The sequence below is a fragment of the Calliopsis andreniformis genome, unplaced genomic scaffold, assembly GCF_051401765.1.
Source record: "Calliopsis andreniformis isolate RMS-2024a unplaced genomic scaffold, iyCalAndr_principal scaffold0022, whole genome shotgun sequence".
NCBI classification, from domain to species: Eukaryota; Metazoa; Arthropoda; class Insecta; order Hymenoptera; family Andrenidae; genus Calliopsis; species Calliopsis andreniformis.
The window spans coordinates 12993967-13014165 of NW_027480432.1; the positions used below are offsets into that span (position 1 = coordinate 12993967).

The following is a 20199-nucleotide window of genomic DNA, read 5'->3' on the forward strand; positions in this document are numbered from 1 at the left end:
CTACGATTTCACCTATGAAGAAATCGAGTTTTAGAAGACAATTTTTCTTTTACACTTAATAAATAATAAAGTGATAGCTAAATCTGAACAGTGGCAGTGATCTAAACCCCCAACTCATAACCCTAACCTCAAATCTTTAGATCGAATCCTCGCGCCAGCGACACGCAACGCGCATGCGCACACACAGCAGGACGCTTGCCATTACGTATGCACACAAAATTAATACGTCACCGAAGCGACACCCTATGCCCTGTGGCGTGTGGTGGAAACGCATTGACGACACGATGACGGTCAAGTAGTGACATCGCAGACCAATCGGCGAGTGATACTTTCCATGCGCCTGCGCAAGCACCACCAGACGCATCATGCGCCAAGACCTCCGAACCGATCAAGAGCACATAATTCTGCGATGACTCCTGAACACGCAGGCGCAACACGACGCTACCCCTACATCGAGGGCAGTCATCGGGCCTAAAAGAGGGAAGCAATTTTCTGGTATAAATAAGGCGGCGCCAGCACCAGCAGAGATAGAAAGAAGACAGTAGTAGTACGCAGTGCAGTTTTCACTCTGAATCCAAACGAACCCAAATCATACCGAGGCAGCTTTAACCAGCTCCTTGGTTCCTTCAATCTAGGCAGCCTCAGCCAGCTCCTGGATCACTCCTAACCGAGACAGCTTTAGCCGGCTCCTTGGTTTCTCCGGATCGAGGCAGCTTCAACCAGCTCCTCGATCACCACTCCGAGGTAGCTTTAACCAGCTCCTTGGATCCTCCGAATCAAGGCAGCTTCAACCAGCCCCTTGATTACCGACCGTGGCAGCTTTAACCAGCTCCTTAGCCTTTCCTTGATCCATATCGACATTGATCACGCCATCTGCTCGGATTATAAATCATATCGGATTATAAATCCGTGATTTCGGATTTAGGATTGATTTTTCGCTATGAATATCTCGTAAACTTGCTAGTAATTGTAATTTCACCCGTAATCTTATGATTACAGACGAATGTGTTTTTTATAGGTTTCGGCGTGAGCTCCGCTTTGGCGGGACGTGGCTGGTGATCCAACGCCAGCAACGCGCGCTCATGTCCTTCAAGGAACTTCATCATCTCGTTAAACGAGGGGAAGTCCGTGTTTGTTTGAAGAGACATTTCCCACTCCCATTTCAGGGATGCTTCCAGCCTCTCCTTTACTAAGATAACCAACAAGTCACTCTACACTTCAGCTGTACGACCCAGTTGTTTGAGCGAAGCGAGCGTTTGTTTCCAGCTCACGGTGACTTACTGGAAGCTGGACAAATCGTCTTTTCTTATTGATCTCAGCTTCCGTAAGATCTCAAGAAGCTGAATGATAACTAGGCGTGGGTTCCCGAATCGCTGCTTCAGGGTTTCCCACGCCGCGATGAAATTGCAATCCGCAATTTCAAGCTCGGCGATCGACGCGAGAGCTTCGCTTTCCAAACACGCGCTCAAATATTGCAACTGTTGCGCGTCGGCCAACCGTTCATTATTCTTCACGCCAGCGGTAAATAAATCCTCAAAGTGTCTCCACTTTTTCGGATCCCCGCTGAACTTTGGAAGGTTCTGCTTTGGAAGCTCGAGCGGAATCTGCGAGTTGTCTAAGCGGGCACCCTTGGCTTTACGTTGGTTGATACCCAACTCAACCCGTTCCTTCGCTTCGCTTATGGTAGAATTAATTTCAACAGGCGGCTCAGGGTCACTCAGCTCCTCACGCGCCTTTCTGGTGGGACAGAGGAGTGATCTCACGAATATTCCACACGCGCGGCAAGTTCGTCCACGCACACGGGGAACTGCCGCGGTGAGGGAACCCACCAGAAGGCGCGTGAGGGGCTGAGTGACCCTGAGCCGCCTGTTGAAATTAATTCTACCATAGTTGTGCGATTTCTGTCATCAAGAAATCTTGGACTTCGTGGAATGTATCCTCGGCATCCTTTATCACTTCTTTGTCGAAGAACGCTATGCCTGCGCTGGTGGAGCGGGACGCTCTGACTGAGCCGACTAACTGGTTCAAGCACGTCCTTCCACACGTCCGTGGCATAGTTCAGCTTCTCTTTCAGAAGGAAGATAGTAAAACTACTTCGTCCTTTCTTTTTCAGGTTCGTCACGAGTCGGGTCAAGCCCCTGGCTCGTGAGACGATATCTTCCATATCACTCTCAAGGGTGGGCGGAAGCGCCTGTTCCCTTTGTGGAGTAGACATGGTGATACGATTCGAAAGGTATGCGCTGGTCGAATTTCAACCTGAAGAGACGGCTAGTACAACTTTTCTTTGCCCTTTCTCAACCTTAATCCGGCTCGAAGGACCTTATGCTAGAATCGCTGAACGCAGGGATCTAACAGGGTCTAGATTAGCTGATTGAGAGAAGGGTTTCGAAAGAAAATGTACAGTTAATGAAATTTAAGTCGGCCCTTAAATGGGCTTAGATACGACGTTTATTTTTGAAATTGCCAAATTCTGGAGCGGGGACCTCCTGGTCCTTAGTGGGCGTCTGGTCCGCTGGGTGAGAAGAGCCCTTCGCCTCACACGGACGCCAGTCAGCTGGCGTCTGGAAAAAAGAATAGCGGTGGAACCGCACAGGTAAGCGAGCATATGGCTTTCACGCTATACCTAGTCTTCCCGACTCCAGGCTTCGACAATGAGCCTATGCGGAGGGGAGAGCAGTACCTTGTCGTAACGCTAAGGTAGTGCAGTGGACTGTATTACCGACGATTCTTCGCACTGAAGAAAGCGTCGGTCGGCGAGTGTACAGAGAGGAATGGATCCTCCTTTTCTCTGCTTAACCTATCTTCCAGGAAGGCTTGCCTCGTACAAATCTCGGTTGTACGCCGAGATTTGCGAGCTTGAGACACACTATAACTAGCATTGGCTAGTCTTGGTGGCTAATAATGGCCAGAGGTTCTAGTACTCACCGTTCACTACGACGTGTTCATCTATTCGTCACACGCGGACTCCTGCTAAAAGGGTAACGCAGAAGTGTCGCACTTACGTTAACCCTCTCTGTTTTATTGTCAATTATCAAGGCTCAACCAAGCAGTGGTCTATGGTTGCACCTCGGACGAATAGCAAACTCAGGGAATCGGGGTAACCGCCGATTCCAAGAGTTCAGTTAATCGCCTGCAATAACGCGTAACTGAACAATCGTAGCTCTATCGCACGTATTTCGTGTGATAGTCGAATCGAGCAATTGCACGAGTTGCAGTGAAACAGATCCATCAAAGAAGGCGTAACGAGCCAAGGAATTTGGTGCTCAAATTTCCTAACTCAGCGGACTCTTCTATAAATGCTGACACCTTGCGACCTATCGAGCGATCGGTGCAAGACTGACTTCGACTTGCAAGCTCAAGGCGCTCCGCGAAAAGCGCAGAGTACTCGAAAATCCGCTACGTGGCGCCCGCTTATCATTGTCTGTCTGTGTCTAATGTTCCAATTTTACTCTCTCTCTCTCTCTCTCTCTCTCTGTCAGGCTCCGATATCCCCACTCGATATCGGGCCTGAGATTCAAACAGCTGATCGCAATCGCTCACCTGTTCGAACTTCAACTATATCAGCTGAAAACGAGTTACAATTCGAATGTAACGAGTTTGTTATCAGCGCAACTGAATCTCCTACCGAAGACGACCTTCGGTCGGTTACGTATGCTAACGGACTACGGTTTTCGCGGACGAGACAAAGGCTCGAAATTTAACCGCTTTTTAAACAATATGAACGGATCAGTGTCCATTCAAAGTTCAATGATGTGGTCGACAAACAATCCAGTCTGGATTGGTGAAAATAATATTCAATACAGATAGTGCGTAATATTATGGTCTGCAATTTATAATCATTATGTGACATGTGCTCATGTTTTTTTGATGATACAATTAATGAAGAAGCTTATTTATAATTCTTGAAAACATACGTATTCAATGTGTTTGAACGTATGTTACTAAGGTTCAAACACTCGTTATAACTCCAGCACCCCTGGAGAACAAATACCATGATACCAGACTACATTGTACTAGACTACAAAATAAACACTTTAAATAAGACGACAAGGAAATCAACGGTCGCCTAGACGTGCTTTCGATGTCTCTGTTAAAACGATTCTGTCCAGACTTGAGTTCTGTAATGCCCACCCTAACATCTAAATTTTTTTAAATACAAATGTCCAGTTTTAACTGGCCCTAGGTTTACCTAGGGCTGCTTTCCCTATTGTCCTCCCTTTCTTAAGAATGTCTCTGGAAGGACACCCAAAATTGGTAACTGATTACTGTCAACTCCGAGTTTGGAATTTTCGGATAATTGTGCGAAGAGCTCCGAAAAGTCAGAACCGTTTTAACAACAGCACCAAAAGCATGTCTAAGCGACTGTTGATTTCCTTGCCGTCTTATTTAATGTTTTTAGTTTTTTGTCTATTAAATTAGTTTAAATCTACTTTATTATTATATAAGTGCACTATATATGTAGCATAATGTGATAGTTATTATTATTTAAGGTATTGTAACAACCGGCAGTAGCTTCGTCTACACATATAAAGAGATCGAGTTCTAGGAACTCAACTAAAAAGACAATTTTTGTTCTCATATTAATAAATAACGAGTGATACCAAAAGAAGAAGACAATTTTCTTGTATAAATATGGCGGCATCAGCGAGGTGTACCAGTTGTACGCAGCGCAGTTCTCACTCCGAATTCAAACGCTCAACACGATTCCAAATGATACCGAGGCAGCTTTAACCAGCTTCTTGGTTCCTTCAATCTAGGCAGCTTTTGACCAGCTCCTAGACCTTCCATATCGAGGCAGCTTTAACCAGCTCCTTGATTATCATTCTGAGGCAGCTTTAACCAGGTCCTTGGATTCTCCGTATTAAGGCAGCTTTAGTCAACTCCCTGATTACCGACCGAGGCAGTTCTAACCAGCTCCTCAGTCTTTTCCTTAATCCTCCTCGTCATTATTCATCACTGCCATCTGCTTAGATTACAATGCGTTAATACTTAATTGACATAAAAGTTACCTATAGTACAAATTTATATAGTGCTAGGAAACTCTTCAATCAAAAGACTAATAGACTTGTATAGCTTTAAGAATAATATTAAGTATTTCTAATTTACATAACTCTTAGAGTAATAAATATTGTTATATATTAATTTTAAAGAGAAATCGTAGTCTGTGAAATTTATTTCTTAACCGCACGTCACAGGAATCCTACTCCCTGTTCACAGATAAGCCGCTCTATCTGTGCTCGTTTTATGTAAATACTACGACGCACGGTTTGTTACAGTATTATTAAGAGTGTTGCAGTACTATTTGTTATTAGTGTTTCAGTACTTGATCGTTAACGTTTAACTATCAGTGTCATTTACAGTATTTTCATTATTAGTGAATTTGTAACAATGAAGACTAAATTAGTACTGAATGAACGTGGTCCGAAAATTAAGATAAAACAACAAGGAACTAGAAAGTTTAAACATCGAATTGGTAACTAAATATATTATCATTATACAGGGTGTAACAAAAATGTCGCAGTTCCTTAAAAGGGGTGATTTAGGGGGTGATTTGAAATAACTTTTTCCTTAGCGAAAATGTAAGATGAGGCTTCGTTAACGAGTTATTAACGAAAAACACCGGCCAATGAGAGCGCGAGTTTGCCGCCCGAGCGACCGCGGTAGCGTTGGGTATGCGCGCTAGATGCTACAGTTGTACTCCGAACAAGAAAGTCGTCATACATCGAAGAAAATAGCATTAGTATGAAAACTGAAAGCGACATAATAAATAACACCGAGTCCTTTTTTCGTTTATCACTTGAAGTGAATAATTACTTAAAATCGAGGAAAACTACGTGCAACGTAAAAATACGAATATGTAAATCTCTTATTCGCATAACGTATAAACGAAAAAGCAATACAACGAAAAATAAAGGAAGAAGAGAACAAACTTCACCTGTAGTTTGTAAACCTGTGTCACTGGGTCACTGTACCGATCCTGGTCATCGACCGTCGAAATGGTTTATGCTAGGGCACGCGTTTAGGTAATTTATGGCTTTATTGCTTTGGTTTCGAAGGAGACATGACCTCGGAGTGTCCGAACAAAGAAGGTCTGAGGTGCTTAAACTACGTGGGGGGTACAAGGAGCTTCTTTGGAAAAATTCTACCCTGCCATAAACCATTCCAGAGGTCGATGACCAGTATCGGTACAGTGACCCAGTGACACAGATTTACAAACTACAGATGAATTGCATTTAATTCATTAATGATTATTATTTTTTAAATCTAACGCAGACTACTTTCAACGTTTCTATCTTCAACGTTAATTCTCCAATTCTCCATTCATTTCTTTTGTTGCATTGCTTTTTCGTTTATACATTATGCAAATATTTTCACACTAATGCTATTTCCTTCGACGCATGTCGACTTTCTTGTTCGGAGTACAACCGTAGCGACCAGCGCGTACCCAACGCTACCGCAGTCGCTCGGACGGCAAACTCGCGCTCTCATTGGCCGGTGTTTTTCGTTAATAACTCGTTAACGAAGCCTCATCTTACATTTTCGCTAAGGAAAAAGTTGTTTCAAATCACCCCCTGAATCACCCCTTTTAAGGAACTGCGACATTTTTGTTACACCCTGTATATGTTGCGAACACATCCGCTGAGATTGCCTCAACGAACGCAGCTCAAGAAAGAAGAGGACGACGTAGCGGGGGAACATTGGACTTTGACTTTGCATTGCCCCGCCAATGAAGGACGAAGAATTCGGTATTCGCCAGACGAAAAAGATCTAATGTGTGGAGGTGCATCCGAAGAGGACCAGAAGACAAACAGAAGAGGAATTGAAATCCGAGTCACCATAGGAGAGACACTGCAATGGATGGGCAGGTCGGAAAGGTCTATTACAAATGGCCGAATCACCAGACACGAAGTACGAAAGTCGGGGTAATCCATTTCCTTAGCGGAAGTATAACCTCAAGGAAAGTCAAAGAGGAGAAGAAACAAGGCCACAAGAGACGTCAAGAGGAAAGGGGAAAGCTTAGAAAAACGGGAGATAGGGCATTAACTATGGCCGGGAGAGGCTGAGAGTCAGAGTTGGACATTATTCGAATGAAATTTTATTCGAATAATATTTCAAATAAATTTTTATTCATAAGATTTTCGAATAAAAATTACGAATATAATGAAGTTATTAAAAAATAACAGATAATTTTTATTAATAACAAATTGTAAATAAAATAATTTATAAAAAAAATTTATAATAAAAAATGTTATTGATAATAAGAAACGTTCATTCTTTATTCAGATAAGAATGTTTCGAATAATTCTGTGAAGAAATGTATCGTCATATTATGGACAGGTATACTCAACTTGCATTAAAATCAATGGCGCTGATATATTCACTTAGCATTACTCGTTAACACTTTATTTACTTCATTCTATTCCACAGTCTTTAACAAGGAAGTTACATTATTTATATAATTAAGAGCAATATTTCATTATACAAAACTATACACAGAGACAGATGTAGTAAAAGTGAAATACCTACACTTAACCAAATAATAAATAGAGACAGAAGAAATATAGTTCTTTAAAATATAGTTTTTTATTTTTCATGCCAGAGTTTTCAAGCCAGAGTGCGACTCGAAGCTGCTTAACCGAGCATTCATGTCGTAACAAGTGCAGAAAAGCGACTTAACGTTGGTGAAAGTGGCAGATCGCTCCGTTCGTGACAATGCCCCAACGGTTATAGCGACTGAACTCTATACAGACCAAAAGTCGCTTCTCGATGTTAATTCATATTAACTGATTACAGCCGACAATACGGTGGAGACCGACAGTGAGTTACACTTAAAATATCGTAAAGAGGATACGTTAGTTACAAGCTTAAAAAGACTAGGTAAGGAGATAAATATTAAAAAGACAGAATTTAGAAGATCTATAGAAGATTTGACGAAAAATGTGAATAAAGACATAATAACTATAATAGATACTGAAACAGGTTTAAAAAGACAGAACTTAGAAGATCTATAGAAGATTTGACGAAAAATGTGAATAAAGACATAATAACTATAATACATACTGAAACAGGTTTAAAATTAAATAAAGATATGGCGAGTGAGGATCCCCCTAAAACAGGGATTAGGGAAATATTGACCTACATAAAGGAAATGAAGCAGATCGACAGTGAAATTGGCCCTAAACTGATGAAAACTAGTTATATCAAAAAAGCGGATCTTGAAAAGTACTGCTAAGTGATGGGACACCTAGATAGTATAAAATCTACTGCGAAAAACATCTGGGAAAAGAAAAAGCTTGATGAAAAGAAAGAAATAGTGATGGGCCCAACCACCGACTATGATGCTGCCTCTGAAGACACAACAGGCATGCACACAAGATCCAGATCAAAAATTATTGAGGATTAAGTGATCACTCCTCAGACTGCGAAAGGAATATTCATGAAGAGAAAGTAGATTTCCCCACCTACGGGAAATACGCCCAAGAAATACAGAGGATGGAGTCAAAACCAAAACCAAGGCAGGTGGCTTTACATATAAAGTGATGAGATTGCAAACAGGGAAGTGGAGGAATCAGAATCTAGGAGAAGAATAATTAGAATGAGGGATAAAAGGATGGAGGACAGGAGAGGGGTCACAGAACAGGATAGGACAAGATACGGAGAGGAGAGTGAAGGACCGAGATATTGGAATAGGGAAAATCGAAATTTTCTGATGGATTAGTATTGCGGATGGGATGAGGAATATATAACAGAGGAATCAGAACCTCAAGGATGGGAGGAAGTCTGAAGGAAGAAGAGAGGGGATCTGACATATAGATATGAAACAAAGGATAATGTGACGGAAATGACGGTGAATAGTGAAGCCTCTAGAACTTTAAGAACTGCAAGAAATGAAGGACAAGAGGAGTATTAGAAATAAAAAGGCTTTTAAACAACCTCCACAAAGAACCGAAGCAATAGTGAGAGAAACAACTAAGACGAGGTCGTACGCTGGCTTATTTAAGGACATAGTTGAAAAAACTAAAGAAAAGCCTGTGAATATCAAGAAAATAAGAAAATCGAGAGCAGGTAATCTACTCATCGAATTAACTAAGGAAGTTAGATCAGAAGAACTTAGGGATATTATAACAGCGGCGATGGGAGAAGAAACTAAAATGAAGACCCAACAACAGAAAATGGACATCGAGATGAAAAACCTTGACCCGATTATCAGCAAAGAGGACCTAATAAAGGATTTTATGAAAAGATATCAAATAACCCGCGTTATTGATATTGATGCCGAGATTCCGGCAAGATTGAGCAATGAAATTAAGGATATGGACGAAATAAAGGTAGGCTACGTAAATACAAGAGTAAGGATCCCTCCGGGGATCACAAGATGTTTTAGATGCTACGAATTCGGGCATACATCATATAATTCAAAAACCCTGATAGATGGAGAAAGTATTTGTCGCAAATGTTAAACGGATGTATCGCGGCTCATAAATTCCCGAAGACCTGGAAAACACAAAGGATGATCCTAATACAAAAAGTGGGCAGGGATCCAAGTTCTGACAATGCATTTAGACCTTCATGCATAATTGATGCATGGGCAAAAATTTACGAATATATTATCAAGAATAAAATTGTGGAACATCTAGGTGAATCTCCTTTCGCTGCAAACCAATATGGATTGGCAAAAGGCAAATCCACATTGGAGGAATTGATGAAAGTAAAAGAATTGGCTACAAACGCTACACTTAAAAAGAAGTTCGTCATATTAATTACGATTGATATTAAAAACGCGTTTACTACGCTAAAATGGATGCAAATAGTTTGGGCACAACAAAAAGGATTACCGATGTACTTAATTAATATTATAATAGATTACTTCTGCGACAGAGAAATAAAATATTTATCTACAGATGGATGGATAGAGAAGCAAATGTGTAAAGTTGTACCGCAGGAAACCATCCTTGGACCCATCCTTTGGAATGTGACCTATTGCAACTTATTAAAATGCACACCTGATCGACTTCGCGGACGATGTGAGTCTTGTGGTAGCTGACACGAATCTGAAACACCTAAAACAAAAAGCAGAGAAGATAATGACAGAACAAATAAATGCATGGATAAATGAGGCTGAACTGGAGATTGCGAGTGAAAAAACAAAGTATATTTTCATGAATAAGAAAAAGTTAATAAAGACTTTAGACTAAACATATTGGGCCATGTGATCAAACCTGCAACTAACGTAATATACTTAGGGGTTAATTTTGAAGAAAGTAAAAATTTTAAAATACATGTGGAGTCAGCAGCACGGAAAGGAGTTAAGGTCATGTCCGGCTTGTCTAGATTAATGGATAATATGGATGGTCCTAAGGAAAAAAATAGAAGAATCTACTGTAAAATTTTAGAGTCGGTAATACTGTACGCAGCATCCATTTGGCACGAGGCGGTTAAACTACAGACCAATAGAAAAAAATTACTCACTGTACAAAAGATTGGATTGGGGCGAATTGCAAGGATCTACAGAACTATCTCGATTGACGCACTAACCGTGATAACAAGGGTTCTACCGATTGACCTACAAATAGAAGCCAAAACAGAAGTGTATAAAAAAGGGAGTTAGAAAAGAGAAGGAAAATACGAAATGATAAAAACGCGGAAAAAACTATATTAAAAAACTAAAGAAATACGAAGAGAAAATAAACAAAAAATTTGTAGTAAATTGGTAAGAGAGATGGGATGACTCTATTAATGGAAGATGGACCTATAAGATCATCAAAGACATAGATAAGTGGCAAAAAAGGAGATACGGTTCACTAAACTACCACCTCTCGCATGCACTTAGTTGCCATGGCTGCTTCAACTCGTATAGAAGGAGAATACCGAAGACGGATAACGAAGCGTGCTGGTTTGGATGTGGAACAAGGGACGATCCAGAACACACGTTTTTCACGTGTAAAATGTGGAGTAGTGAAAGAGAAGAGATGATAGAGAAAACAGAGGTCGAGACATGGATACCTGAGAATATGATAAAAGAAATGCAAAAAAGCAAAGCCACATGGAATGCTATAGAAGGTTTTTTGATTGACGTGCTAAAGAAAGAAAGAAACATGAAAGAGAGATTGAAAAGACGGCCAGGAAAAATAAAAACTAAATCTAATCGATTAAGAGGAATAAATAATGGAGCGAAATGTTAGATACGTGAAGAGTTTAAAATAGAATATACCAAGAAAACGCTGTCCATAATTGTGAATAATTTTTTATTTATTTAATTATTTATTTTACTTATTTTGAAACAAATTGTACATATTTTATTGATAGACCTAGATAGTAGTTATTCTTATCCCAGATGGACAGCTTAGAGAATAAAATTTAAGGATATAAGTATGAAATAAAAGAGATCTAACTAGGAAAAAAAAAGAAAAAGAGGATTAGAGGTTATGAGGTAGCCGCAGCTGCGAAGTAATGAAGAACAGTACCACAAGTGTAATTACATACCGGGGTGGTAGGGTGGCAAAAAAATAAAAAAAGGAAGGCCAAAAGTTGCTTGGAGATGCTTAACGCATGAAGTTAATTATCTTTCTTATTCTGAAAGAATCAAGAGACCGCTCCTGGGTTATTTTTCATAACTGAAGCAGCGACTCGGAGTTCAGCAGATCAAGATCGATGTTTGACGATGTTTGACCTCTCCAAATCTCGCGCCATCTACGTTACCACATCGACAGAACACGTCGCGCTAACCCTACATTGTAGATACACACGTCGCGCTAACTCTACTTGTACCACCGACTAGATAATAATAGACCTAACATCCTATGTATCTTTTTGTCCCTGATTTTTGGGGTGCTAGCACCCCATTATCATTTTAGTGTCACCGCCAATATTACCAACGAAGTCTCAAAGCAGATTGCAATGTGACGAATTTTCGGAATTACAATTAAAATGGAGTAGGTAGATTATATTAAGCCCGCAATTTTTGAATATTTATGTAAGAGTTATAATTAATAACTACATTGAGAATTTCATTTATTTGTGCCAAAATATAGAAAATATAAAGAATACAAATCAAGTTGTAATATTTAGAAAATAAGACATACGGTTATTTAAGTTACATTCCTTTATTAAGTTTCTTGAAAATTTTAATTCAAATAAAAAAGAGTAAAGAGAAAACCATCGAAGAAACCCAAGAGTATCAAGAGAAATACACCAATAATTGAGAGAGCTTCCCAAAAACTAACAAGAAATGATAGACCACCAGCAAAAGAAACAAGTTACAACACTATCCTATCTTTAGATCTAGTACAAAATACACAGCCATTAGCACGGACAGAGCCGCCCCAGGTCTCACCACGAGGAGGTTGCTGTGCTGGAGACCCACAGGGAGATAGACGGAGACAAAGTTCCATCGATCTCCCTTTACAAAAATCTTAAACTAGCAAGCCAAAGACATGAATGGAAGCCAAGTTCCATGCATGCCTTTAACTTGGACTTTAAAATAGGATATTGTCGAGTTATCATGAGGAAGGATTTGATTAAATTAGACTCTACCGCTAATGCAACCGTGAAATAGACGAGCGATGGTGCGAGCTCTACCACCTTGAAGGTCGGTAGGTCGGAGAGGCGCACGGCACTACATGATTCAGTCAGTTGTCCATTGCTCCCTGCTGCCACACAGGAGCTACCGAAGTAGACCTGATTCCGACAGGCTGGTAAAGAGAATGTGCAAAAGGCGGAAACGTGTAGTTTCCACAGTCGAGTGTGTCTTTCCACACACCCTACTGTGTCCGTGGCGTCACTCCTAGTACAGACCCCCAAGGGGAGAACACGCTCCACCGACCGACGATTCCACGGTTGGTCACATGCTTCTACCAAGAGAAGCAGAGGTGACTTCCTCACCAAAGATGAGGAACACGTTTCAAGAAAAGAAGTTAAGAAATGACAACTCGACAATTGTACAGTGATTTTACGCTAGACAGGCAAAGACATGGATGGAAGCCAAGTTCCATTCACGCCTTTGCCTTGGATCTTAAAGTAGAGAAGTGCCAAGTAATCATAGAGTGGAGATTGGGAATATTTAGAGTCTACCGCGTGAGGCAACCATGAAATAGACAATCGGTGGTGCGAGTCCTTCCATCTTGAAGGCGGGTACTAGGAGAAGGCGACTGGCACCTCACAGCCCAATCAGTTGCCTGATTGAACTGTGGGGTTTCCACCTGCAAGTGTGTCATACCACACACCATTCGGTGTCCACATCGTCTCTCGCTAGCACAAACCCCCAAGGGAAGAAGAACAAGCTCCATGGACCGCCGATTCCACGGCTGCTAGTTGCTTCTACTAAGAGAAGCAGAGATCACCTCCTCACAGAAGGTGAGGAGCTATTGATCGAGCAAAAATGGCTAAGAAGTGACAACTTGGCAGTGTTACAAAGATTTTATAATAGAATCTTAAAAGTAGTCTGAGTGATTGAGACTTATATACTAGAAGTGGTGAATCCCTCGGCGGGTGCGACGTCTTCGTTTTTCAATCTTCAAGTTAAGAGTAAAGAGAGAACCAGCGAAGAAAGAGTATGAAGACTAATGTATGAATGATCGGGGAAGCCTCCCCAAGAATACCCCAACGATGGCACAGCCATTGGCCCGGACAGAACCGGCCCGGGTCTCAACGCGAGGAGGTTGCTGTGCTGGAAACCCATATGGAGATCACAGAAACGAGAAAGGATTGATAGAACAATCCCTACTCCGAATCAAGGGAGAACATATTTAAACAGAAAACAGAACTGGATGATGTTGCCATATGAGTCAATTCTTCTTTTAGTACTTTAATTTGATGTTCACCTAAATCCTGAAATTTTAAAAATTAGAAATGGAAATGAAATCCCTCGGGTGATACGATGTCTTTGTTCGATGAATGTTCTTCATGTAAATGAAATGTGAATAATAATTATAATCAGTGATGATATGAAGAAGAGAATAGAGGGTCATGCAGCAGAGAAGAAAGGGAGGAATAACAGAAGCATGTCAATGATTGCAAAAACAAGACATGAATCAGAGATGAAAAGATATACATAAATGATTGAGGGAGTCTCCTCAAGAACAAAAAAGAAACCACAGATGTTACAGAGAACGAAGAAATGAATACACATCCGTACGTAACTGCTCTTACATCTAATACAACATACACAGCCATTGGCACGGACAAAGCCGCCCAGGTTTCACCACGAGGAGGTTGCTGTGTGGGAGACCCACAGGGAGATAGATGGAAACAAGAATTTTAAAATGAAACTTATGACTAGTAAGGCAAAAAGATGATTGAAAGACAAGTATAAGAAGTAGAAACAGTAATTGGATTTCATTGAATCCAAAACTTAACGGTAATAAAGAGATAAAGTACAACATATAGCCCGGTAGGAGGTGGGGTACGTATAAAAAAAGGGGAAACAGTAAAGAGGGACAACAGTAGAAATAAATTCGAAATTGAGCAGAAACTTACCGTTTGTCCAAGATGACCACTGGTCATCGGCCAACTGACCACTGCCCAATGGTCAGTGATGTCCAAGGGTGCAGGGTGGTCCCAGGTCCAGGGAGCAGGAGTCCCTCCAGGATCCCCAGGGAGGTCCTCACCCGCCGGAGGACCCGCGACGAGTGAGACACTCGTGCCCTGCAGGGGTATTTATACTGTCTCGAGGAAGATGAGAAACCAATCAGAGTTCTTCGGTTGATTAGAATTTCGAGACCGATCTAACGAACAATATTTGGCGAGTAATTGATATTTTTCATAAAATACTCACTCGAGCAATAATTTCTGGCACACATGTTGTTAATAACAATCACACACAGTGTGCATTTGTGTCTTCTTAGTTAACAAATATGGATATTATTAACTTTTCGTATATTATTTATCGTTAGATTAATCCCGCAACTCTTGAAAACTTCTTAATATTTCTTTAACTAACAGTTATAAATGTTAATAACTTGCATCAGTCACTGCTTGCGATTGTTATTAACCCTTGGACGACAAATGCTGGGTCAAAAGTGACCCTGAGACCGCTGGCTGTCTATATGAATGTAAAACAACCTATTGTCCGAGGGATAACAATCTTCTGGTCAGTCTTCGGAGTTTCCAGCGGGTCTGAATCGTCCTGGCGATCCTCTAGAAGAACTTCCTGGATTATCATGGACTACATTGGGTTACTCTCAACCACTCTGTCCGCTAACAGCTTGACCGTTGATCAAATGTCTTTGGCTTACCAGTTTAAATTTCAGACTTCAAGATTTTTGCGAATGAAGATCGATGGGCCCTCAATTTCGTCTATCTCCCCATGAGCCTCCGTGGTTCGTGTACTATCTATCTTTAAAGTTTTCAATCATTTTTCTTTACCACTTTTACTATGCTATTCGTATTCTTTGCTGGAATTTCGTATATCTCGGGTGTACCAAGTAATCCGAAGCATATCTTGATTAATATAACATAGATACAACTATATATTTCACAAGTGATGAATTTCGAAATCAGTGAATACTTCTTAGTACTTTTACATAAAATTCCTTATTCCACTGAATTTAGCCATAAAAAAATAAGCATCTTATTTAGAATAAATTTCATCACTCTGGTATATATTTTCTGCAACAACATATTTTTTGTAAATAGCATTTCCGCTTATTATTGAAATTATAGGGATAAATAAACAGCATAGTTTAATGGGACACCTTATATATTGGGTGGTACGGTAAGAATATTTTCTCGTTTGCCTGCACTATCAGCGTGAATAGAATACGTTTCCTACATCCACCGCTCAAAAATTGCAGAGGACGCTCGAAAACCAGTGGTTTCTCGAGCCGTCGGTATTTCAGAACGTGAGACACGGAAGTCCATTGAATGTCCAATCTATCATGTATACTCGTCTGTGGTTGTACATACTTACATCGCGCTAACCTCACTTTCTACGTACTCGCGTATAAAATATGACTCGAAACACCACAGAACAATCATTATTGTTAATTTACATCGCTAATTAACTATTCTTGCATATTATTAACCATTAGGGCACATCCTGCTAGTATTTAATTTAAGAATCGATTACAAGTTATATCGATACTCGATGTTTAAGTTACGTCACAAGCCAGTTAATAAGTTTGAATAACTTATTAATGTTAAACAGACCCAAGTCGCAGATTTCACTCTTTTACTACACTCTACACGAACTCCCACTTTCCTAAATTTGTGAGGAAACCGCTCTCCTCTCGAAACCTGTTCCTTCCTTTTCGCCTAGTGCATTGGAACGTTACACTATGTACATATGTAAAGAACAAAACATCACGAAAGAAATTAAAATGAAAAACAGTAATATATCAGGTCTTAAATTTGACATGAATAAGGATAAGACTTTATTACTAGAGATATTTTCTATCTAACGTACATTTACGTCCTGTATTAACTTACATAAAGTCAATTGGGTTAAGACTTATTTTCTATATTGGATTTAATTAGTATTAACCTTTAACTATCGACACGAAGTCTGACAAACTTCTGAATAGGTTTTATTTTTCTTGTAGATTTTTGAATTCTCTCTTTGTAAGTATAATATATTTTATGTCTAATTTGTGTAGTGTAGAATAATTTATATCACAATAATTTTCCTTAGTTTAGAGTTAAAATAATTATTGGGTTGTTGCGTCCTAATTAGACGAGCGGTTGTCTTGAGCGGCGAGCTTTATGATTCTTGCTCTTTTAAAGTACTAAAGCACGCCTTGATTAAACTTATTTGAGAAATGCATAGTGGAAGGAAAGAGGAGAAGTGAGCTGGTAGATTGTGCTTAGATTTATTATCAGTTTCATATGTTTAATAAGTTACGAATTACATACCAACTCCTCCTTACTGTCTGTACAGTCTGAACGTTGTTACCTTATAAGTTAACTGATCGCTGGTCATTCGTGATCGGTTCTCGACGCGGTTTTCTTGTTGCACGCACTTTCCTATTTCGGACTTCGTGGATTCTCTCGACGCGGTCTAAGGAGGCAGATTCGGACTTCGCGGAGGACGCTCGCGATACCTTACGACTCTTACACGGATTTCTGTTAAACGTTACAATACGCTCACGCTGTTACAATATTACATCTCTCGCGCGGGTGGTGATCAGAGATTCACTCTGATCCTTGACTCTATAAGAAGAGTATCTTGTGACCTGTTACCTTTTAGTGTTCTGCGACAGCAGATTGTATATATACAATTGGGATATATATGTATACTCTGCAACGAAACGAAAGTCCTAGCCAAGACTAAAAACTACTTCCTCAAAAAACACCGGGAAACGTTGGAGATAATGAAGCACCCCAATAACGTCAACAGAGATACTGATTACCACTTGAACCCAATCTGGAGCTCCCTCCTCCCAGTTTTTTAATTGTACAGCTGGACAACATCACTAGTGCCCAATGATCTGGAAGACCTTATCATCGGTGCTCAGTGATGCATGAATCACACTTAAGTAGTGCACCATATCAGACACACTTCAGTTTCAGTATGTCTTTCGACCTCCTGAAGAAGCCAGCTGCAATGCTAGCGAAACGTTGGGAAACCTCTTCCTATAGGACACGGCTTACACCCGACAGCTTCAACAATGAGAATTGTATAACGCCGAGCTGTGAAAGCCTCAAATCTCCAAAGTACTAATGCCTTATTATTGTCTTGAAATTGGAGACAAGACAAGGCAATACCAAGGTTACTTTTGAAATCTCGTGCAGCTCTACATTCGGATGTTTACTCACTACCATATAGGTCTAGAAGTAATATGTTTGTCTAGAATCAACAGCGGCATTTAGTTGTAAATACTGAAAAACTGCTCACATGCAAATCTTGTGCTGTATGATAGACGTCGTACTATAATCATATAATGGATCCAATAATAAAATTGATTCTCGGAATTATTCTAATTATTGAATAAATTCATAAAATTTATTTGCAAATAACGAATAACAATTGTATTTGATAAAACATTATTCGTTAGTTACGAATAAATTTGTATCATGAAAATGACCGTACATATATCTGTATATAATTGTAAATAATAACTGTATAAAGCTTACAATGTCATCTAGTGAAGTGTGCAAAACTCTTACAATACGCTTTCGAATAAACGAATTGTACACTTACCGGAAACTAGTTTATATAATTAACCTATCCACACAAGGTTAAGTCTAAATGTGTGATTATACATAAATTTTCGATTACCACGAAGTTGAAACACATGGTCCAATTTAAAAAATTAAATGTGACCATGATAAGGCTTTTCAAAGTCAAAGTAAGATTAAATATCAATCATGACGATGTGTCCTCCTTAATACCATACAATATTTGTCTGAAATATTTTTCCGTCTCATGCATAGTTTCCGAGACATTTATACGTTTCCAGATAAAACGAACACACTGTATGTCTTCTCAAAAATGAAGCGTAATATTAAAATTTTTTATTTCACATTTTCGTTTTATTTTTTCGTGTAGAAAAAGTTGTACCACCAATTCTAGGACAATCTGTATAACCATCCCATGATGGTCCAATAACTGTCTTGTTAGACTGTATGGCCAACAGCCCCAGGTAGAAATAAATGCTAAAACACCTGCCTCGGCTCTATCTCGTTCGCGGTTCGTCCTCAGATCCGGAAGTACCCTAAGGTCTGCTGCAGACTAAATGTTTTTTATTGCCATATGTTATAGTAATAAAGATAATTCCCAATTTCCAATTGTGAAAACCAAGATAAGACGTACGAATCCAATTTATAGCGGCAACTAGGCGACATACTTGCGTCGTTTTAAAAGAACGCAGGTCCTGTTTCACCGCGATTGCACTGCTGCCGCTCTGCGCCAATCTGCCGCTAAAATTGGCATTCGTATGTCTTTCCTTATTTTCTCCAAGTGAAAATCGGAAATTATCATTGTTGCTACAAACCGCGGCGGAAAAGAATAGCTTGTCTGCAGCGGACCTAATAACTGCAAACTGCCAGTAGGTGTGAAATTATAATTATAAAATAAGCTGCAGTTATCAGATTCAGGTCATATTTTGTATTAAAATGCACAATGCTCTACATTATTGATGGAATATTGATATAATTAAATAAATATAGGTATTGTTTACAATATTATTAAAGTTCTAATATTTAAACTATCTTGGAATCTTAAATATGTTTGTTTTTGTGAATTATAGACGCATAAAAAATATTATTTTACACTTTACAGTATATGCGTAACGGTGGTTGTCCTGAATGTCCATTTTCGGTCACCGCAAACACACAAAATGGCGCCTTGGATAAAAAGGGTTTTTATTCACATTCTTCCTCGATTGCTGGTCATGCGAAGGCCTCAGTACAAATTTGAAACGAATAGGTAAGCATTTATATAGTTTTCTAATATTGAATTTTTCTACGGTTATCTGGAAACGCAATAAAATAAATATGTTCTCTATAGATATACTTCTGGCAGAGTGTTAATGAGAACAATCAGGGGAAAAGAAAAGACTTGTTATTATCCTTATCACCCATCTACTCAAGAAGATTGCGAAGATCGTTTAACACCTAAACAATTCCACAGTCGTGCTCCTTCGAAAGAAGATCTCTCACCTTCCAGGTACAGTCAATAAATTATTACTTTTAATAATTTCAGAAAAACATTCTACAATTCATTGGTATGATATTCAAAGTTAATATTTACTACCTTTTAATTTATACACGTAGCAAAATTAAAGAATGGCTTAGTTTGGATCAGAAAATTGATGATCTTTGTAACTTAATCAAGAGATGAGAATATACATAGAAACATTACTTTCTACAGTGAGCTTGCACTATCATACTATTTTATTTCACAAAATTATGGCAGTTTAAAAATTGACAATTTTTTGGTCTAAAATTAGTAATTTTTCAGTTTTGCTGCAAAGTGTATGACAATGTACAAAGTATATATTAAAAATTATTAGTATACTAAGACCGGAATCACACTATACAAGATGAATCACACAATTGGAACAAGTTATATCTCGAATTTGGCAACAGATAAAAAAAAATGATACAGGGAAAACTTGAATGGTATGATAGTGTCTACTTTCCTGGGACTTTATTTTCTCATGTGTGCAATGATGCACCAGAAAAATGCAGATGCATTTTTTTCAGAGGAATTGCATACTTTTGTTTACTCCTATCGATTTCTCAAGTAAATCTGTGCAAAAA

At 39.4% G+C, this 20199-nt stretch overlaps 1 protein-coding gene across 1 annotated transcript in view; it reads left to right on the forward strand.

Annotated features, from left to right (window-relative positions):
- Positions 1-20199, forward strand: part of Nachralpha4 (nicotinic acetylcholine receptor alpha4) — a 160436-nt gene that overhangs the window by 115237 nt on the left and 25000 nt on the right. The window contains exons 9-10 of the mRNA XM_076391263.1: positions 19217-19363; positions 19445-19603. Of these exons, the coding sequence (XP_076247378.1) occupies positions 19217-19363; positions 19445-19603 (306 nt within the window). The remainder of the gene's footprint in view (positions 1-19216; positions 19364-19444; positions 19604-20199) is intronic.